General features: G+C 40.1%; 1 protein-coding gene across 8 annotated transcripts in view; it reads left to right on the forward strand.

The window, feature by feature from the left end:
- The first annotated feature begins 639 nt into the window (after positions 1–639).
- LOC102777943 (mitogen-activated protein kinase kinase kinase kinase 4) overlaps positions 640–23,727 on the forward strand; it is a 102,624-nt gene continuing 79,536 nt past the window's right edge. For all 8 annotated transcript variants that reach the window (XM_087830037.1, XM_035909075.2, XM_035909078.2 and 5 more), the window contains exons 1-2: positions 640–901; positions 1,166–1,231. In XM_087830037.1, the coding sequence (XP_087686163.1) occupies positions 845–901; positions 1,166–1,231 (123 nt within the window). In that variant the 5' untranslated portion in view covers positions 640–844. The remainder of the gene's footprint in view (positions 902–1,165; positions 1,232–23,727) is intronic.

Below are 23,727 nucleotides of genomic sequence, written 5' to 3' on the forward strand. Positions count from 1 at the left end.
TGAATATACACAAGAGTTATTTTAGTTTTGTATTTTCTAGTTAATTTGAATTTTGGTTTTTATTCGGTTAGTTTCAGTGAGTTTCCAGAGTCGATTTTCTTGCTTAGTTTTTATTGTTTAAAAATGTTTCTGTTTTATTTTGTTTTGTTTTATAACAATTTAAGTATTATTGCATGCAATGCATATGTCAGAAGCTAAACTAACAACTAAAATGTTTTTTCACATCTAGTTTTTTCTCAGGAGGTGCACGTCGGGTTACGAGGAAGCATATGGCGCAAGGTTAAAAGGCATTTCCATTTACGTTGTAAGTGACCATGGCATTTCCTGCAGAGATTTAAATCAGGCAGTGCTCCAGCGCTAAAGTTTAATAAGGTGGGCGTGGTGAAGAAGAAGAAATAAGTAATCCTAAGAGGTGGGTTGTGTTTGTAACTGCTATATATTGTTGAACCGCTTGTGTGAATGCGCATGTGCAGAAATACTTCAGGGTGGTGAGGAGGGGGTGAGTTTGGTTCCAGGCCCCAGAAAATCTAGTGCTGTCCCTGGGATAAAGAGGCGGGGAATGAGGAGAAAGAGAGGCAGAGAGACATAGGGACTGACTGCGAGAGAGAGAGGGCGGAGAATAGAGAGAGAGAGAGAGAGCGCAGCAGGCAGCGGTCCGGCACTATGTAGCAGCAGCAGCGGAGCTTCTGTCTGGGACTATAGCGAGAGAAAAACGCGCCTTGGGTTGAAAATATTAGTAAGGGGATTAAAATTAAAACTACCCGAGGATGAGACACACGTCGTCCGTCTGAAGGAGACTAAACACGTCGTTATTCCGCTAATTTACCACCTTTTTTAAACGAAAATGGCGAACGACTCTCCGGCTAAAAGTCTGGTGGACATAGACCTGGCATCCCTGAGGGTGAGTGTGCTTCACAGTGACATTTTCACGCTCGCGTTTACCCTCTTTCTCTCTCTGTTTTTTTTTAAACAAAAAAAATACAATCACACAGCGAGGCAGTGCTGTTGTTGACACAGCCCTACGGCACCTTTTCTTTGTCTATATCCGCTGGCATGAGAAGCAAACCGGGCGCAGCCGGCTCCTGCATCGAACGAACCCGCTTGTAATTGCTACGGGGAATCAATTAATCCGCTTCTGCTGTTTGTCTTTTTCTTTTAAATCCAGGATCCTGCTGGGATTTTCGAGCTGGTGGAAGTGGTCGGAAATGGTACATATGGACAAGTCTACAAGGTTGGTCTGAGCCTCCATCTCTCTCCCTGTTTCTCTCAGTATGTGTGTGTGTGTGTTTAAGCACTATCTGAGAACAAACTGGCGGCGGAAACTGGAGCACAAACATGCATTTATGTATTTATTCCTCTCTCGCGGTCTCAGGAACACGTTTTTATAACATTACCCCCTCCCCTCCTTCACTTGGGACCAGTGCGGTCTGGACTGGATTATCTCCGATAGCGTTTTGACCTCTCTCTCTGCTTTACATCCATTTATTTATTTTAATTATTTCCTCTTAATGTTATTCAACGATGCTAACATCATCCCGGTAACGTTAGGCCTATTTTGGTCCTGAAGAGATCCCTCCTCCCTCTCCTCCTCCTCCCTCTCCTCCTCCTCTCCTCATCCACACCCTAGTGAAATATTCCTTGCACAGTGCACGCGTTGCCTCGCACTGACAGGGCCGACCCAATCCGTGCATGACAGGCTTCACCACGCTGACCGACTTGTGCGCCATTGGGTGGGCGGTGTTTCATTGCGCATTTGTGCACACCGTTGCCCGGCAGGCCTTTCTGCTGGAGCGGCCTTGTGCTGCATTAATGGGAGGGGGGGAGGAGGTAGGCCTGTTCATCCCATCACACTTAGCGGAAAAGGCATTTGACGGAGACCTGGTGCTCTTGCAGCCCAGTTTTCCACCTCCATAGCCTGGCAGAGATGAGCAGCGACATCACCCTGTTGTTGTTATTTGGCAAAGCTGAGAGCACACGGGAAAAAAGGAGGAATGGGTTACAGCTGATGGATCTGCCAGAGCTTCTGTTGAGCTGGCTCCTGGAAAATAGCATCTCACACACATGCAGCTTTGTATCATATAAAGCTTTTGCATTTCTGAATGTTGCTGTGGTTTGTTTTCAAAATATGTCACATGAATATCATGTAAAACACAAAGCAGGTAAGGCTTGGGTGGCTGTGACCTGCAGTCATTTGCAACATCTGATACTTGTGTAGCCCAAATTGCAAGTCAAATCTGCAATCCACTCTTATGTTCCTGAAGCTAGAAAATAGTCCCCGTATGTGTATGTTTGTGCGTTTTTTTTTTTGTTTGTTTTGTTTTTTTTTTTCCCCCTTCTGTGCTGCATTCTAGCAATGGCATTGGCCCAGCCCAAATCCTTTTGGAATAACTCCAACTGAATTTCACTGAACAACAAACACCTTGACTGAGATTTGTGATGCACATGCTCTCTCCAGTAGGTTTTTTTGTAGGATTAATTGAAACTGACTTTAAGTTTTGTCGAGCTCTTTTCACACGTGAACACACATGACATTGTCTGAAGTTGTTCTTTCTTACATGTCGCACACAGTGGGAGGAGTGCGTGCCGGTGCTGTGATTTCAGTGCTGCAAGTACACCGTTAATTTAAGTGTGTTGCCTCTCTGGTACGTGCAGGAGGCATGACTTTACTTGCTAGCTGTGAACAAACCAGTCTTATCACATGAACTGTTCTTAAATCTGCGCATCTGGACGTCACACAGATTTTAGAGTAGAGAACTAGGAGGTTATAGTCTGATGGGTGAATGTCTGGGAAAAGTTGGGGGCTGCTATGCATAAGGTAAGCTAGGCAGGGGTTTAATACAGTCAGCTAGCTTAATCAGCTCTTACTAAGCATTAAATCGTGATTTAATTTGGATGACAGAATTGTTTTTGGACAGTCCACAGAGGGAGGGGGTAATTCCGTCATTTAAGTATGACTGCAGCTGTCAGCCAGTGTTTTTGAACTGGATAGCGGCAAGATCTCAAATGACGAAACCACATTTTTAGGGTTTGCCTTTATTTTGGTGCCCAAAAAGACTTTAAAAAAGAGTTACATCAGCCTCATAATATGTTTAGTACTGTTGTTATGGAGGTTGTAACATGTGCTAGAAATCGTGACATGAAGAAGATTGAAAATAGATTAAAGTTATACATAAATATGTTAAATGGAGGTTGCCTCCCTATTGCAAAAATGAAGTCGGTGCGTAAGTGCCTTAAACCTGCAAGGCCACTATATGGCGACAGCTGTGGCTGCAAAAAAGGACTTCTGGTCCTTTAGATGTCTGCGGGAAAATATCTTTTTACTTGACCTCCATAAATGTTTCTGAATTTATGGGCTCAGTCACTCATTTCAAATTGAACGGAATAAGTCTATTTTATAGCTCTTGGTCAAGCCTGTGTTTTAAAATTAAGGACTGCCTGCTCATTGGCTATAAGTTGTCAGTCACTAGCCACTCGGCTACTAAGATAAATAAATGCTTATCTCAAGGCTTCAGTCGGAACCTCAGAATCTAGTGGGTGACATTATTGTAGCCACGTCCATCTTTTACACTGTCCACACCACCTAGTGGTCCTGCAATCCTGAAGTGGATAAGTAGAAAAAAAAATGGATGGATATATGCTATGTTGTTTATCTCTAGCTGGTTAACATGCTCCATATGGTAGCAATGGTATGAGATCATTTTAAAGCCTCGATAGAGTCCATCTGGAACAGTTACTGTGGACAAAGATTTGCTTTGGCTCTGCTAATGAATACAGTCCTAAAGTGTGAATGGAGACCCATAATAAAGGTTTCTTAAGCCTGATTTTAATAAAATATAATATTCCCATATATTTATATATTATCAATTTTCATTTATCGGCCATCATAAATGTCAATAAGGACACATCAGCAAAAGGCTAATATCACCCAATAATATTGGCTGGGCAGTCTTAGGACTGGCAGTCCAGTCTTATGCAAGCATATATCGTGAGCTTATGTTCTTCTGACCTCTGCACCGAGCGATTCCTCTTATTGAGAGGAGCGTCACTTTGAATTTCTAGTCGTGGATGGCGAGGCCGGCCCTGAGGCGAGCCTCTGTAAATGCACGCTCGGAGTGTGCAGCGAAATTTCTCCTTGTAATTATACACAGTGTGTTTGTTTGGCTGTTTTTGTTTTTTCGGTGCTGCAAGAAAAACATCTGAATGAGATCTCAATTTACTTTGAATTATTATTATTTTGTTTGTTTCTTTGTGGTCGGCGGGAGTGGAAGGCGACGATGGCTGTAAACGTTTCATTAGAGCAGGGGACAAGTGGTTTTGGAAATGCTCTGATGCACTGAAGCACAAATTAACCTTGACATTTTGAGTTTAGTTCCTCAGGATTCAATGAATCATAATTACGTGTGCCAACCAGGGTTTGAGTGAAGCTGAGGCTTTTTTTTTTTTCCTGTGCTTGTCTGCGCCGCCTGCCTCGCTAACATCTGACCCAAAAACCTATGTGTGTCTGCATGTGTGTGCCTGTGTGTGTTTGGGTCTGCACATGTGCACTTGATCCTCCACACTTGGCGATTGGTCAGGTTTCCCAGGCTGGCGAGTAGCTGCAGAGCATGACAGAGTGAGGAGTGTTGCAGCTGTGTGCACCGACAACAGCTGTTGGGACAGAGAAATAAAAACAGGAGAGGGAGTAGATGGGTTGGGGAGAGAGAGACAGAGAAGATGAAATACGCAAGAGGGAAGATTTCACCATTGAGGTACCAAAGTGTTTTAATTTGCTTGTAGAAAATAAAGACGAGGGCCTCAGTGCATCACTCACACCGCTGTGCAAGCCACGTATTAAATCGAACATCCCAGACGACAAGCTTGCCTCCATGCGATGGGGTTTCGAGTTTAGCGTAATGTGTAGGTTTCACTGGATTTCTTTGAAATGAAAAACTGAAACATCTGCAAAAAACATGAAAAGAAACAAATGAATATGCGGAGGTCACAGTGTTTCTGTTTCCATTTAAACAGTGGGAGGTGAGGGAAAAGTTCAATCAAAGCTGAAGAGAGGGGCTGGAGGAAATTTTAAAACTCCGGGGTAAGGCTGCACTCAGCATGTGGGGCTGGGAATCCCCCTCTCTCTGAGGAAATGATTTAACCCATTTATGACTTGCTGAGCTTTGAGTCTCGCTGCACTTCTTTCCTTTACTCACTGTTTCAGGCTCACCGGCTCACTCCGTAGTATAAAGTTGTAACAAAGTATCCGAGTCGAGTAAACGAATAAGCTTTTTGGCTTTACTCCCCAAAGATGAAGCTTGTTACCTCATTTGTAGAGTGAATGGAAATTTGTGAGGAAGCAGTGAAACAGCGGAAGTCATCAGCATAGTGAGGAGAAGTTGATGGCTGTGCTCTGATGGCTAGATTAGAAAAACCACAGCCCCGTTCCTGTTGTTCTGTCATGTATCCACACAATGTATATCAGAGGTTTCAGATTTATAAAAATTCTGCAATAATATGAGATTTAAAGTGGAGTAGGAGACCACACTGTGGATCATGTTCAGCTTATTTTAAACATGCTAGAGGGAGTACAAAATATCAGTTGAAATAACATAATTTCCACAAATGTGGAAAGCCTGGAAATATCCAGTTTTTACATGAGCAATTAGAATTTATACTCTTTAAGGCCTTTACACACCCTAAAGCATTCATTAGAAAGTACAGATGGGCCACAAGATTAAAATGCCTGACAGGCACAGTGGGTAACTTGGCTCATCTTGTTATGGTGCCGTGTTCTGCTGGGAAACCTGGCATTCATGCAGGTGCTACCTTAAGTCATAAATCAAAAAGCAAATTAAACACCCCGCTTCAGTGTGCCTCAAAAATACTGCAAAAATTGCAGGAGGTATACACCATGCAAATGGAGCAGGATACGCTGGGACAAGCCTGATCCATGGAAGACCCGCCCAGCATCCCAACCTCAGAGGATCCAGTGCCCATGAGCCTGGTGTCAGCAGACAGCACAGGATGGATCACCACCGCCTCCATGGGTCAGAGCTTATTTAAAGGCATTTAGGGGACCTGCACACTGTTGGAGGTGTGAGTTAAAAAAAAGTATTTATTTATTTTTTTCATTTTAATTTTTTATTGTTGTGGCTGATCATTGGAAAATGAGTAAAAACCTAAGGTAATTAGACTTTGATGTTAAAAAAAGAGTTGAACTCTAAGTGAATGATTAGAAAGAGATGGGAATAAAATGAAAGCCAGATTGCACGGCAGGCTGTTCTCCTCGTATCAGAGGTGGAATATGTACTGCCTCACCCTGGTGCAGTGTTTTGTAATCATCGTTCTCTAACCTGCCATTTCAGTGGTATGTGCGGATTTTATCTGTAGTGCTTCCAATATAAACCAGTGGAACTCCAGTGCCAGATATAATGTGCAGCTAACAAGACCAAGTGTTCCCTGTATTCTGTTTTTGGACGTAGAAGCATCAGCACTACGATTCTCGATTTCATCTGCATCTCATGATCACGTTATGAGGAAAGATAAAACGCATTTAGAGTTATAACATTGATTTATCCCCCAGTAGGAACCATCATGAATGCTGCTACTTGTTTATAATTTGGTTTATTTCACAGGAAGCCAGTGAAAAGAAGCAAGTGTAGGCGTGATAACATCTTTAGATTTGATTAAATGTTAGTGTGCAGCAATTTTAACAGCTGCAAAAATCAATCCTTTTTTTGATTTGTTGCATTTTGATAATAAATCTTTCTGGAGTTTAAGATAATGCCTGCAAAATGTGCAAAACTGTGATATAAAACACTAAATCATCTCATTTAAGGCTGAAAGTAAAACAAAAAAATCTGTTTAGTTAGAACAGATAATAAACCGCCCGTCAAAGCAGTTTCACTTCTTGTGCAAGTCTTCATCCTGACTTTCTAACAGGAAAGATGCTTGTTTTTCTCCTTGCTGATAAAGTGAAGCTGGGTGTGGCTCTCAGCTGCATGTCATCTGGTGGGTAGAGCACCATTACTGCAAGTGTCTCAGAGGAGATGCACCTCAGCGTATGACTGAATGCATAGCTGATCTGTCAGATACATGGATGTCTAAGTACTCAGGCTCTGTTTCAGGTTTCCTTCAACCTGCTGCAAGTCTACATCAGCATCCACGAGGTTCAGTTTGTTTCAATGAACTGACTGCAGTGCTGTTTTTGAATACTAAATATTGCCCCACTGCTTTTAGTAATGCCCACAGCTGCAGAACAATTGGATTTTCTTTAAATGTTTTTAAAGTAATTCATTAAAAACACCCAGTTCATTTGAATCACCATACCTCATAGGTAGCTGGTGTATCTGGCTTTTTCTGTGACTGAAATAATATCACGAATCTTGACTTGTAGTATCCAGTAGTAGGGCTGTGCGATATGACCAAAATCTCATATCCCAATATAAGACATCTATCGTCCGATAACAATATAAATCACAAAAATTCTACATTTTCTGTAGATTCTGTGAATCTCAGGCAGCTCGACTTGTGTGAAGTGTTTCCAGCTGCACATCTTGTAGCTGGAGTCGAGTGTTTTAACCGATGCATGAAACGATACATTTTTAGACATAAGTTGTAACAGCCGCCGTTTTCTTTGTGAGTATTTATTACACGGTGTGCTGCGGGGAAAAGCCTGTTCTAACGTTTGGTTAGAACGCTAAGGTTTATTTTTTACCACCTGACGGCTCTTTTTTACTTCTCATCCGTAAATAATCTGCTCTTTCACGTGATTCAGTTTATTTTGGAAAGTCTCAACAGGATCTTGAGCTTTATTGTGAAAGGTTTATGTGGAACATAAACAAGCGGACAGGCGATGGTGTTACCGTCGTTGTTGCTAACGACAACGCATAAAAACAGGCGCTTGTCCGTCCGTAGTGTGGTTATATTAAATATAAGAGAAAGAGAGAACTTTAAGAAATTAATAATAACTACAGTGACCATCAAAACCATGAGACACCACGAAACAAACGATAGCGTAAAATGAAACGATAGATGTTTTTATATCGTCATCCGATATATATCGTTATATTGAACAGCCCTATCTAGTAGTGCTACAAACTAGGACTGTGACTAATGAGTATGCAGAGTACTTGACCTACAGTAAATCCACACATTTGACAAACTGAAACCAAAAATAATTGTTAAAACCTTTACACTGAAAGGCTCGAGAGCAGTTCCATCAGCGCTTTGGTGCAACTTCTCCATGAGAAGTTGTAAATAAGTCAAATAATTGACTGACAAAATAATTTTTTATCATCTAACAACTCAACATGACGATTAATCCAAGTGGAAACTTCCACTGTTGTGTGTTTCCGTCACTACAATCTTCAATCTTGACAAAAGCCACTTCCTTAATAAAGGTTGGATGTTTAAATGTGTTGGAAAATAAATATCTACATTTCAGTGACTCAGAATATCCACAGAAATAATGGTGTACGAGCTTAAACCTATTAAAAAAGATTTAATCAAGAGCACGTTATTATTATTATTATTACCCACCTCCTTAATTTCTCTTGTTTTCTAACTTGTACGGGTAAAGCTATTTATAGCCGGGCCCCGGCTCTGTAAAGTGGAGGAACTACAAAGCTGTCAGAAGGAATAGGCTCATGCAAAGCCGACTCACCGGCCTTCCGGCTATTCAAACTGGAATGTTAGTTTTGTCTGCTGCGACCTTTCTCAGCACAGGAAGTGAAGCAGCAAAAGCCTGCCACCTCTCTATGGGGAACTTTCTTTACAGTCAGAGCTGCGCTTATCTGCTGTGACCTTTCCAGACAGAAGAAGTGGAAGCTCTGCCACTGATAGCAGTAACAGGAACCCAACTGTGTCACCGTGTTTCATGGAGAAGTTGCACAAAAGCGCTGATGGAACTGCTCCCGAGCCTTTCGGTGTAAAGGTTTTCACAAAAGTGCTTCAACACACCAACTTGTAGGTGACTTTCTCTGTTAGAAGCACTTTTTTTATTCGACTCAAAGGTGACCCTGCTACTGTTGTTAATGAATCTGTTAGCAGTAGCCAGCCATGCCTGCTAGCTAAAGTTAAGCTAAAAATAAGCCACAAGCCTCAGACAGTATCTGGGTCATGTTCTTTGATGCTCGCACTGGTGCGGACTGATGCAGTGACTGTACTGCTGCTGCTTCTGCTGGTGAATCTCCGAGGATCCTTTCATCCATCAGCAGAAAGATTTAGTTTTTTCTTTTGTATTTCAAGAGATTTTGACATGGATGACATTTGCTTCCATTTGTTGCGTTCATTTTTACACCATTGTCACCAGAACAAGATTGGCACTTTTAACTCTGCTGGAGATTGAATCTCTAGTCGCAGTTTACCTCACTGCTTTTATTGATCTTTATTTTTTTGCGTGTTCTCTTGAGCACAGCATTGATTGCAGTTTAACTGATCATTAAAACCAACAATATAAAAGATGAGATCGCTACCTGTGCTAAAAAAATTGATTCTTCACAGAATATAAATACAAAGCAATAAATTAAAGTAAAATGCGACCAAAATATTAAAATAAAAGGCTTATTCGTTCAAATAATTGATCATTAAGGGAAATGTGCTTGTTACAAATTGAATTTATACCAATCAAGTAAATCAAATTTGACCAGATTCTATTAAAAAAAATTGTATCCATTTTACTTACATAGGAAACTTAGATGTAATCAAATTACATGGTGTCAGCTTCTTTTTGAGCGTACAGTATTCAGACAGAAAGTGGTTTATTCAAGAGTCAAGATTCTTTAGTGTCATTGTAAAAGAAATATATAATGTAATTAGGGCTGCCACATACGATTATTTTTATAGTCGACTAGTCACCGATTATTTTTGCGATTAGTCGACTAATCAGATCATCATCCATTGGACGTAAAACGTACAGCTTATTGCACCAGCAGCATCTGCTCTTATATAACTATCATTAGCTTACAGCTTTAAGTGTTTAAGGTATGTGCTAACTAAAAATAAAGACAAGACGATAGTTTATTAAATTTTAATGAAATTTGCAGATTGTTTCGGTGAAGTTTAATAAACTCCTTGCTATCTAAAATATAACAGGACACCGGAGTATATTGTCCAGCATCTCACACTTCTGATAATCAGTTGTCTGCTTGACGTTTATTCAGCTGTGTAAAAACTAACTTTAATCTCAGCCAAACTGATTTACTCAGGAACAAATAAAATATTTAAAAAAAAGCCAAACAATAACATTTTTAAGTTATCTAAGTGACTTATATATGTTTAACCTGAGTAGCGAAAGACGGCGGTGGGTTTGAAAACGATTTGCCGGGAGTCCGGTGTTCTCACGGCTCTAGTGAGCCTTGCCCCCGGCTAGCTATCGAGCTAGTGGGTAACAGACGTCTCCACAGCTACATTCTCGCCTGAAAATATGTTAAACGTTTATTTTGTGACCCAGAAAGAATAATAAGAGTAATATTAAAACTAACTAGCTGCCGCCATTGTTGGAAACTGAGCTGGGCCGCGCTATGAATTCTGGGACACAGCTTCTTCTTCTTCGAGGTTTAACGGCAGCTGGCATCCTTGTACATGCAGTGCTGCCATCTTCTGTTTCAGTCTGTTATTACACTCTTAAATCCTACTACTTATTCCTGCGTCTTTTGTGATCTTACAAAGCTTCAAACGAGCGTCGACTATTAAATCAGTCGTCGACGATTTTGATAGTCGACGTAATCGTGACTAGTCAACTAATCGTGGCAGCCCTAAATGTAATTAAGTTGCTTTCAAGAATTGTACTTAATGAATCTGAAAATAAAATTAAGTTATAAATAGCAATAAGAAAATAATAATATTATATGATCATTATCATAATTGTCAGTGATTATTTAATGTATTTAATGTTATTATATTAATATATATTACATAGTTTGAAATGTTTTTTTCCCTTTCCTCATTTTCTTACATTTATCAGTTGAGAGAACTTCATTGTAAAATATCTGACTAATTTCAGTTCTTTATCATATTAGTTTTTAAAAACATTTCAAGCACATAAATCATTTGACCCCACAGGATTGGTAACTGCCTTCAGTCAGTTTCCTCTTACTTGCTGATATCAGTCAACCAGGGGACCATTGTGGCCGATGTATTGGTTGAACCCAAAACTGGAAAACCTTGGCTCGATTACCTCGTAATCCTTCAGCATGAGATGGCACTTTGTGCTTTTAAATACATATTTTATGTTTCTGTTAAAATGTTTTTCACAAAGCAAAGGTTTCTTTTTTCAGGAATTCACCTGAAATTGCTGAAGTGGTGTTATCAGTTAGTCTGGAAAAAAAAAAGGATTGTTTGTGTTTGTGGATGCTTTTTAAATCGAGACAAATACCCATCAAAGATGCAATCTTTTGGCCCACGTGGGTCCACAGTAAGCTGTCCACAGTGGGCCCCTCTACTGGTTTGAAATTTAGAGCACATCTGGGCCCCGCACCGCCCATTGTGTGGGCTGCCCACATTAAGCAGAGCCCCACAATGGAGCCATGTTCACACTCTTGGTGCGGGACTGTGGTGGGGTAAGCTTTGTGTCTGTGTTTTGGCTTTTCGTCCACACGTAAACAGCGTTTTGGATCACTGGAAAAAAAACAACCTCCTTCCAACTCTTTTCTGTGTTTACAGAGATTTCATTTTGCAACATCAAAGGTGTGCAGCTCCAGTAAACATCAGACTCTACCACTTTATTGTTTGTAGGCTTTTGACTGGCCAATATTTCTGCCTGGTTAGGGTCATATTGCCTCCTGTTTCTTTAACTTGCCCTTGACAGTGCTTGAGATGGTTTCTTGCCTTTTCATGTGGACAGAGATATTTATCAAAAAACTTTCATAATTAGGGCATGAGGGGTGTCTACTGGTAAATCCATCATTCCTGAAGTGAGTAACCAAATACACTCAGACTGACATTGGCATGCCACTCATGGGTCTATTAATGTAAAATATTGTTTTGATTCCTATTTGAATGCCTCTGAGGAGGATTTTTGATATATTAGATGTATTAAACTATATTTAAACTCCCCATTTGTTCCTCTGGCTCAGCTAAATGTCTGAGATGTCACATGTAAATCCAGACAGTAGCATCAGCTGTGTTTGTCTCACTTATGCATGTCTATAAAAACCCATCTTAGTTAACAAATAGCCCTCTTTTATTTTTTTGGTTTTGTGTCTGCTGGCTCCTGGATAGGTTGTTATATAATACACTCCGCTACAGTGTGTATGCGGTGTTAGGTGGATGGATGCAAGCGTGCAGACAGTGCAAACAGATGGCTTGTCCAGAGCATTAGCTGCCTGTGTGCCGTGTCAAACTGTAGATGCTATATTTCCAAAAATGAGTAACAAAAGAAATGAGCCTTTGTATTGTAAATGAGTGCACCGTGGCAGCATTTGGTATGGACCAAAATGTCTGTAGCACTAAAGATTGAAAACTGCCATGTACTGAAATCTGACATGGAGCTACTGGCCAGGCTTAAAGTTCTCTGTAATCACATTTTTATTTTGTAATTTGTTTTGTATAGATATGATAACGTCTCAGAGTGCATCATTGTCTAATTGAAAGTCAGGGTTTGGCAAATCCCCAATTATTATTTTCACTGACGTTCAGCATGGATCCCAGAGAGGACAGACAGTCTCCACGCATGCTATTGACAGGTTGCATCGGGTTCCAGTTAGTACATAAAAAATAAATCAAAGCATAATTTGAATATTAAAATATAAAAAGATTCCACGTGGGTATGTAAACTCTGAGCCTCAATCTTTATTTAAATATCTCCACCTGTTTGACACAAGGTTTCATCTTTACTTCCTCTTTTTCTTCCTCTTCCTCTTTTTCTTCCTCCTCTGCTCTCCCTTAGTGTAATATGTTTTATTTGCTGATATATTGCTGCAGTGTTCTGTTACACCTCTGTCTACAGGGGGTTTGAACTTCTTTACCCCTTCATTAGTTTGTATTATTTTCAGTCAAACTCGAATTGTTGTTGCAGCCTTAAAATGATAAACATCCACTTAATCTCTTGTATGTGTTTCTCTTGGCCTGTACTGTGTTGTTTCTCTTCTCAGCGTTAGTCCGTGAGCCTCAGTTGTCCTTACTCTAAGTTAGGGCTGGGCGATATGGCCTAAAATCCATATCGCGATATAATTTGAAGCATGTGCGGTAACGATATATATCACGATATATTCTTTTCTTCTGTATAACGTATTTTCCACACTATAAAGCACACTTAAAATCCTTTAATTTGCTCAAAAATCGAGAGTGTGCCTTATGTATGAATTCTGGTTGTGCTTACTGACCTCGAACCGATTTTGGCGTGCAGAAATCTGTTAAAAAATGTTTTAGTACAACTTTGGTAAGCGGCACTGCTTGATGGATTGTCAGAGCATTACGGCTGCTGTAGTGAGGAGCTTCACGGAGTAATCTGGGTCCAAAACTCCTTTGCTTCAGTACCAAAGTCAAACAAACACTGAGAGTTAAAAACGGTCTAAATTCTTTCACCTTTAATTAAATCATCAACGTTGCTGCTTTATCGGGTGTAACAATAAAGTTTTACACCCATGAATCCATGAAAACAGAAGTTATTAAATTTAACGGAGTTAGAAGTTAGCAGGAAGTTAGCTCGCTAGTTTACACCTAAACATTTCATACCATGTTCTGACTGAGAGATTATTGAAACTAATTAAAACGTACAGCTCTGCTACCACTTCCAACATAAATGAAGACAGAAAACTAAACAGCAGTGGCGTTTGCAGGGTTACTAAAGTTGGACTACCTGGTATATAATGTTGTGCTACGTGATTGCTAGCAACACAGCTATGTTAGCATAACATTAGCACAGTGAAGCTGGAGGATGAACGCCAACTTTTTTTCCACTCGATAAAAGTTAAGGTGAGGGATTCTGGTGGTCAGGGACAAATGCAATCGCATAGCAGGATGCTATACACGGGCCAAACTTCAGTCAGGAGAACAACTGAGATTATTCATCCACAATACAAGGTTAGTTATTAATATACTGCAACAACATGGGAATAGAGCAGCTGCGAGAGAATTCAGCATTAATGAATCAATGTTACGGAAGTGGAGGAAGCGCAGTTTTTGGCTTTCCCCATATTTCAAAAGTGCTTCATCTCTTTGCTATAACTGTCGCCCGCCATAATTTGCAGATGATAATGGTTTTAGCCGCTGCGATGCTTTTAACCAAAACAGGCGCAGCTTGATGACATCATCAACATGTGCTATCGCGATAGAGCGATATAGTCAAAATCTCTATCGTTGGCCAAATTTATATCGTTTCTATCGTATATCGTTTATATCGCCCACCCCTACTCTAAGTATCTACGGATGAGAGCGATAAGAAGGCCAAATGTAATTTAAAAGCTGAGGTGGTGCAGTTGTTTGTCAGTGTGAGAAGGCTGTTGTAAGACTTGGAGTGAAGGCGTTTTGCAGTTTATTCGATTGATTAGGTCTCGTTGTGAACAGATATCCCTCTGTGTTTGTTCCTCTGTTCTCAGTTACAGTCACGCTGACAAACACACACGATAGGCACAAGAGTCCATTTTTCTATGATCCAGCCCATAAACTAGGTCACATGCCAGGACTGGCAAGTGATGAGATGTCATTAGTAGCCTTGCTTACTTCAGCTTCACCTTGCTTAATGTTTCCTGTGTGTTACATCAGTCATATTTCCCTAACTGCCAGCAATCTTCGTCCTCTAAAACTCAACAACCACAGGGCTAAAGCTAAAATCCAGATGGAAAATCTGCAGGAAAAAAAATCACTTTTTAGGAAAATTTATTCCTCGACAAAAGATAACAGCAGATCCATTTTGTTTTATAGAGCAGGCATCAAATGGCGTTCTTTGCTTTTCTTCTTTTTTGTGGAAGTTTTTAAGTAAATGACATTATGTTCAAATCCTCTGTCGTTGGGGATTTATAAAAATAGCCATTCTCTTAAATATTCAGTCTCATGGGTAAATGCCAATGTGGTAATAACACTGTTAGAGTTGCCCTGATTCTGGTTTTTCTGTTTGGATACTGATAACTTGGCTTTGGGGGAAATTACCATCATATATTTATCGTAATTATCTCACTTACATGGATTTCAGCTTAACCTCCTAGGACCTGGCGTCCACATGTGGACATCACATTTTGGGTTGTCTAGACCACAATAATAAATTTTGCTCTACAAAGGCCTGATATCCACTTACGAGGAGATTATACTGCCACCGTTCTATCGAAATTTAAAACAAATGTCCTCATAGGTGGATGCCCTTGTAAAGCAAAATCAGGTAAAAAGATAATTGTTTGTTTTTTACATTCATCAGGTCCCAATCAGCCCAAATAGCAAGGAGAAATTAAAAATGCATGCCATGAAAGAGTTTGGTTCTTAGGAGGTTAATGTGTGAGTCTTGTTTTACCATCAAGCCTTAAACTGAACATAATAAGAGTTGGAGTGAAAAAGCGAGCGAGAGAAAGAGTTGGTGTAGAGCCTTTAAGAGTTTGTGCTTAAGTGAAAAAATATTAAACACAAGAAGAAAAGCTGCTATGTTAAAATCCTGCCAAACTGATGTTCCCTTCTTTCATGCAGTATTCGCTCTCTTATGAGTGCTTGTTTACCGCTGCCGACCGATGACATCGCAAACACAGAAAAACATACAATAGAACAGACTTGGCACCAATATCTGATCAAGCTTTTTGAGCCAGGATCAGACTGATATCTGAGCCAAATACAGGAGTGTTGCAGCTTAGTCACCATTGACTCAATTTACAATTTGCATCAATTCACCATTACAGACTTTCTATTTCCCAGAAATATTTTGATGCTGCTGCAGTTATTCACACCGTTAATATCACAATAGGTGTCGTTTATGTGTGTGAAAAATCAACAGGAGCGTTTTCTTTATCAGTCTTTTAGTTTTCTCCCACCTTCAGATTGGAGCTCAGCTAAACTGTTGTGAGTACGAACACATACACACAGTCATATTTCCAAGGTCGGAGGATCTGTCACGCGAGTGTAGTGTACTTCCTCTTCCTAGGACTCCACCTTTATTGATTTCCACATAGCACTAGCTTGCATCTTGTACAAAGGCCCCTTCATTATGTTATCTGTGACCTGTTTCTGCCTGATAACTCTGACTAAAAGCCTCTGTTTACAGCCAAAATGGCCACCACCTTGGTAGTGGAGCAGTTGTGGGATCTTTTAGGGTTGTTTTGCATTATTTTGAAGTTGGTGCATTGCCTCTCAGGTCACACAACCATCTTTACTGATTATTATGAGGTGCTGCTTTTTAATGCCAACAAATGAAAGGCTGTTTAAAAGTCGGAGGAGTTGGATATTCACTCAGGTTTTCCACATCTTTGTTGACTATGGACCTGTAATGCTTTTAGATCAGATCTGAGTTTTTGGAATTTGGAATTTTGGTAGATTTTTTTTTTTTACTTTATTTTATGCATTTGCAAAATAATGCTAATACACATTTAATATACTAATGTCATAAGGGAAGTCTCTCATAAGGCCTGTCCTGATTTTTATAACTATGTTTTCTGAGAAAGCTACCGTAAACATAAAGACAGTCAAGACAACAGCGTTGCTGTAATTTCAGCTATATTAGTGCATAATATCTGCTAAGAAGGAGAGTTGGATGCTCTAAAAGCCTTAATGTTTTCTCTCTTATACAGTATGCATCTCTGTCAGGGAATCGAACCACAAAATCAGACCTGTGTATGTGCACAGCGCTTGCACAGGAAAGAAAGGTGTGGCTATGGCAAGAGAGCAAGGTCTCAACTTTACTGTGTAATGCTGTTGACTGTTAGTTGAAAAACTTCACTGAACTACTGAACTAGATTCCCTGTTAAATTCACACTTTAACCAGTAGCCCAAAAATTAGCAGAGGACATTAATGAACTTGGGAGCTTGCTCTGACGGTAAATGACGAGCTTCAGTCTACAGACGTTCCTGAAATCTTGTTTGGAGAGGAAGTAATTCAATTTAAAGGTTTGAGATGCATCCTCGGCTGGGTTTTGACTGGATAAGAACTGCACCTCCGGATAAAGCAGAACCCAGTGACCCTCCTGTTGGCTTATCATAGCCCCCCCCCCCCCGAAAAAACATACGCGCCAGATAACTCTCAGTGTCTGGTCGAAGCTCTTGATGACAGTTGTTGGACTGTCTGAGCTTCTGTGGTTTAAACGGGTGCACACTGTGAACTCTGTGTGAATGTGTGTGTAATGTTGAGGTGGGGATTGAGTGTATGAGTGGCCATCTGGAGGGGGGAGGGGGTGGGGGGTGTCAAAGCTTCTCTTGGGTTGGTGGGAGGGGTGTTTGTCCTGGGTTACAAGCTTAAGAGAAGTCTTGGAGGGCGAACTGATGAAGAAGAACTTTAAAAGCAATATCACCAGCTTTAAACCTGGAAACAAACATGGCAACTGTTCTGCAAGTTATGCAACATTCAATCAACCAAGATCAGCATCTAATTAGACCGGAGGTGCAAAAACGTCGGCGCATTTGCAAAGCCATGCATGTATTTTATTTTATTTTACCATTTTATTCAGTAGTTTTTGCCTGCCTTGCTTGCTTGTGTATAGGTCACAAGCGTGTATAGGTCAGGCTCTTAGCCACACACACACACACACACACTCACTTGTTGCCGCAGTTATAATAAACCCTGTTTTTGTTTAATCGAGTTCTGTAGCTCCTTTCAGCCCTGCGCACAGTGAGGCAGCTGGCTGGCCGACTGACAGCAACATTAGCTTTTGTTTTCATCTGCTTCAAAACACTGTGAGCCGGTCTGATCTGTCACCTGACCACAAACTTTGCCTCATGATTGGACCACAGCGCTGAGCCTCAGCCAGCTGACCAGAAGCCAGGCATCTGATTGGGCTAGAGCCTCTCAAAGCACTTCCTCCTGTAGCCGGGCAGACTGCGAGTTCCCATGAGGACTGAAGTGTTTCAAAACACATATACAGACTGCAGTGAAGAGAGACAGTTACTGAAGCAACTATGTAGAGGGAACCTCTGACAGCCATAGAAGAAAACATAGATGCCTTACTGTTAAGTAAAAATATCAGTATATCAGGAGCAACAAAGAGCATCTTTAGTTATGAGCTCAGCCTGAGTGAAAATCTGAAAATGATGTAACCACAGGATACGATTTTTTTTTCATCTCATCGTGCCAGAACCTGGGAAAACAAAAACCTAATTAATGCAGGCGATGTTGTCGTGACTCGAAGTCTGTTTGTGTTACTAGGCAGATACAAATAAATGCATTTCTTGCTCACGCGCGGAGGGAGAAACTGCTGGAACAGAGTTTGAACAGCAGATCGATCTCAGTGTCACATTTGTGCATCCACTCCAAGCATAGGACAGCTCAGCTCATTAGTTTTAGTCGGCAGTGTCAGTGGAAATACAGATAGGAAATGACAGTGAGGGTGGTAGCACATACTCCTCTAATTCTCAAATTGATGACTGATAATCATATTTCCCAAAGTGCTTTGCTCCTAGGAAAAAAATGTATACGATAAATCACTTTCTGCCCTTAGATTTCATCCTTGGTTCCCCTATAAATACAATTATGTAATCCAACTTTATTGGAGAGAGGAGAAGCAAGCCCTGCATGCATTTTACACTCATCCCTGTCACCGGCTTTTTCCTGTATTTGTCTTTCTCTTTGTTATCTTGTCATTGGAAACAAACATGTCACTCACAGTTGGCTCTGATGTGTCACACACCATTCTCATCTGCAAGCACTGCGCAGACACACACATTCTCGTTTTGATGTTTTAGTGAGGCCATCTAATTGACATAATGCTTTCCATAGCCGCTTACCCTAACCCTTAGTCTAAACCTAACCATAACCTAATTGTAACCCGGACACTAAAACCACATTTTGAGTCTTAAAAATGCCTTCAATCTCATGGAGACAGGCACCTTTGTCCTTATAAGTGACTGTTGGTCCCCACAAGTATGGTAACGTTCCAGCTTTTGGTCCCGACAAAGATGTCTAAACAGGTACACACACAGATACATTTACAAAATGTGTAAGAAGCTTTTTTTCTGGTTGTTGTGGGAATGTTGGATGATTTTTGTTCAAGGTTCTTCCTTTGTCACATGCATAGTTATACAAGTATAAGACACAGTGAAAGTGAAATGTTGTGCCCTCGCTGTGTTGAGCTGGCACACAGGTTACTGTAGGATCAGCTCTATACACTGTTTTCCTAGCACCTTTTATGACCCTTATCACACACACACACCTTCATCGTACTATCCTCAGTCAACTAGGTTGCCTTGGAGACGGGTTTGGAAAGTGTTTGGCAGACTGGTGCTTTATGTAAAATGAGGAGGGGGGGGGTATCTGGGAAAAATCAATTGCTGTGTGTGATGCTGAAAAGATGTGATTTCTGTGCTGATTTTATATATAAACTAACCAAAATAAAGTGTTAATGAGGAACATTTCTAATGCTTTTTAATGTTCATATTACTACCTTACAGTATTGTTACTTTTTAAGCCGTAGATGACGGCAATCCATCTTAACCAAAAGCTCAGGCCTTCAGACAAGCTGTTAGCATAGCTCCACCCACTTTTTGTTTCTCAGACCTTCTGGTTCCAGCGGGCAGCCAATCACAACAAAGCTGGCTTAAATTAAAGGTGGCCTTAAATCAGGGATATCAAACTTATTTTAGATCAGAGGCAACATACAGCCCAGTTTGACCTTAAGTTGGCTGAACCAGTGAAACTCTCTTTTCTATCAGTACAAAGTTTAAATGCACATTTAATGCCTGAGACATCTCCGTAGAAGAAAAATAAATACAATTTCAGCAGTATGTCTGAGTTTTTCTACATGATAAAAAAAAATGCAGCTTTAGTAAACAAAAAAACTTTTTGGGCTTAAACTGGAAAAAATAAATTGCTCATTGCCCAGATAGTCCTGTAATTATAAAACATATGTCTTTTTCTTTTTTCTTTTATTTTATATGTTTATTTTTTTTACTGTGACTCAAAAATAGTAGATGATGAAAGAAACATGCACTGTTCTAATTTAATTATTGATGTATTTCTTATTTACTTTGGTGTAGTTTGGATGCTCATGGGAGAGGTCTTGCAAAAGCTGCAAAACCTCAAATACAGTTAAAAGTCCAAAGTTTATGCTCACCTTAACATTTTCCAAAATGTCAAGTGTGCCACATTGCTGAAGTGAGATTACTGGAAAGTAATAATATATTTTATGCACTTTGCATGGAGCAATTTTCGCCCCCTGGGCCTTATGTTTGACACCGTTGACTTAAATGGAGAAAAGCTATTGTCAGATAAATCTAGCTACTCAGGAATTTAATATTTTTTGTTACCATTTATTATGCAGTTTTTGTTAAATATGTTGCATTTAACTAGTCTTTCAGTATGTGAAAAGCAAAACACCAGAGCTTTAAAGCAGCATGGTTTAACAATAGCAGCAGCAGTTTGTAGACATCTGAAAAAACTGTAAAAGCTTTCTTTGAATCATTTAGCTTCTTAATGTAGAAGTTAACGATCCTTTTTTATTACTGTTGCCATTTAGTTCCCACAGTCTAACACAGTCTGGGATTCATTACAAGCTTGTTGGTTTAGAGTACACTGATTTTAGCTAGTTATAGCTAGTAATTATCAAATGAGTGTTTGTTTCAGTGATGTACGTATTAATACATTTCTCACTGGTTGCATTGTTTTCTGACATGTTCTTCTGTTATAGAATACTTCCTCAAATCAAAGTGGGTCAATAGGAACTTTCAGGCACATCACCTGTGTAGGCGCAGGTGTGGTTGCAATTTAAAAGTACTTTCATTGTTCAGTGACCTGTAAGAAAGAGTTGGCTTCAGCTACTTAGAAACACATGATCCATAACTAAGACTTTTTGTTCTCATCAAACCTCATTGACACACCACAGCCTTCCAGAACAAGCCTGGACATGTCAGACTGCTACACCTGCGTGCAGTGTCCCTGCTGCATACTTACCCTTAATTACACCACACAGCTATAGTCAGTATAGTTTCTTCTTTTCCTAACACACCCAAAAGCATATATTGTATACTTTACAAAAAGTAAAATAATAATATATTTTATGTGGTTTTTATCTGAATATTTTGTGTTTATGCCCATTATTGTTTTTGAATTTCTGGCATTCCCATCAAGGTGTTATTTTGACCATTTTAAATGATAAGAAAGCTGATATTTTACCTGCATTTATGTGTGTATATTTTGGTTTATTCTGTTCGGTGCCCTTTGGAGAAAATTTCACCCCCTGATCTGTGTTGGTGGATTGCCTATTTTCTCCAAAATATCAGATCTGAGAGTTTCTTTAGTTTCTCTGAGATGATATCTGAAATTTTTCACACAGGTGTTTTAGCACGTTTTACTAACTGGCATGACTGCAGCATTACTGGCATGGCTGACCTACACATAAAAATAATTACATAAAAAAGCGCTAAGACATTGAAGAGTGTGTGATAATTTAGAAAAACACTTGCAATTATTCACCCCAGTTTCTACCCACTGTCAACAATCCACTGAAACAGATTTGATTAATGTGAAATAAATTTTTGTTAAATGTCATCAGCTTTGACATTTTGAACACTGCTCTCTGTCATGTACTTTCCTCTCTTTGGAGTGGTATTGGTGGAAGGTGCTGATGGGTGTTAAAGGCTTCGCTCTGTGTACTCTGCCCCACATAACTTGGCCTACTTCTGACCGGCTGCTGCTGCACAGCAGTTCAAGGGTCCTTCATGCTTAACAGGCGTCATAAAAAGCCATGTAAACACTCAGAGGAACACTCCACTGATTACCTGTGTGTGTGTGTTTTGTTATGAAAGGTAGCACCTTTTATAGCACACAGCAAACAGTCTATAGGTTTTTGATACTTATCTACTTCATTTTGTTAGGTGACAAAAAGGCCAGATTGATATAATAGTTAATTTTTTTTCTTATCTAAGTCAAATGTATTAGACTGAGGTGGCTCGTGTTTTTCGGCTCTCTAAATAAGCTTGACTTGAATGTAAAGGAATGATTGTGCATGCGTGTGTGTCTCTGTGCGTTTGAAACGCGCGTGTGTGTATGAAAATTTACAAGCAACGAAAACATCTGCGTACATCTGGCACTTTTTCAACATTAGAAAGGACCAAATAAATAGAAGATCTGCCTAGCTATAAAACGCTGTTGTCACGTGGACACACACACAGGCACACACATGCACACACACTCGCAGTAAATCTCTCAGTTAAGCCAAAGGGCTTATTGTTTATCTTTTATCATCTTGGCATTGCTCTGCAGTGAAATCACTCTGTAATCACCCTCACTCCTCTCTTTCTCCCACTGTCTCTTGTCTTGTCTAACTGCCACCATCCCCTTCTCCTCCTCTTCCTCTGCCACCATGTGATTAAAACAAAGGCTTCATGTCCACCCCTCCGCCCTGATCCTATGACAACTTGTGGGCCTGGTTTGCTGGTTATTTTTGGCTACTCGTGATGAGATCTGCAGGCCTCAGAGAAGAATTACTTTATGTGGAGGTGCTAACAGCAAAGTGATGCTGAGCCGCTGTAGAACTTTACATTTTAATGGTATGACCTATATTACGTTTTATTTGTTTTTATGGCAGTACAGGTTTGGTTGTTGTGGCTGACCTTCTGATCTGATCAAAGTGTGACCTTTAGTCTGATCCAGGAGTAATTAGTTTGTTTGTTTTTTGGTTTAATGAGCATGTGTAAATGCCTCCACGCTTGTCTGCGTATGTTCTATCTATCCATCCTTTTGCTGAAGCTGAACCACTCCCAGACCTACTGGGAGGTAAGCTCTCCAATGCATCCTGAGCCACCTTCTGGATCTCATCCCAGCTGGGTGTGCCTGGTAGATCTCCATCATCTCAACTTGCTCTTCTCATTGCAGCAGAGTAGCAGCTCTAGTCTGAGGTCCTTCTGGACAGCTAAATTCCACACGTTGTCAAGGAAGAATAAGAAGGGACTGTGTGACGTAAAATGATTATCTACCCTTATCAGGGCTAAGGGTAGATATTTGAAGCAAAAAGACTTGGAACTACTTGACTAATGTTTTCAAAGATTTCCATTTCTGAAAGCCTGTCATGTAGAGTCTGACTAATATATGACTTGTAATACCAATATTGATGCCGATATCTGGTGATTTAAAAATCTGATATATTGTGCAACATTTTTTTTTTTTTTTTCCACCTGTCCCATTTGGTTCTTTAGCCGTCAGAATTGTTGTCTGAAGACCAACAAGGATACCCAATGGATTTATTTTGCCAAATGGATCATCATGGCATTGCCGTATTGGTCCATTTGATCGACCTTTGTTGTTATTATTTATTTTATTTTATTTTATTTTCAGTTGTTACAGACGGGACAGACATAACTGAGGGATAGGAAAGGGAGAAAGAAAGAGGAAGGAAAAGAAAAACAGAAGGGAAGAGGGACAGTGAGAAAGGGCACTTAAAAAGAGAAAGAAGAGGAAAAAAATCTCCTGGATCACCACAAACAGAGCAACATACTAAACACAACACCATCACGTTAATCTAGCTAAGTGTAAACAGCAGTAAATACTAAATATTGAATGTTGTTGTGTAGCAAGCAGGACCGACAGCGCACAATGTGCTTGGAAATAGAGGTGTAGTTTATGTCTACGAACAGTGAACACCTGTGTCCACACCTGTGTGGATCAGCGCGCTTGTATTCAAAAGGTTTCCC

The sequence above is a fragment of the Neolamprologus brichardi genome, chromosome 16 (genome assembly GCF_056152115.1).
Source record: "Neolamprologus brichardi isolate AB-2024 chromosome 16, ASM5615211v1, whole genome shotgun sequence".
NCBI lineage: Eukaryota > Metazoa > Chordata > Actinopteri > Cichliformes > Cichlidae > Neolamprologus > Neolamprologus brichardi.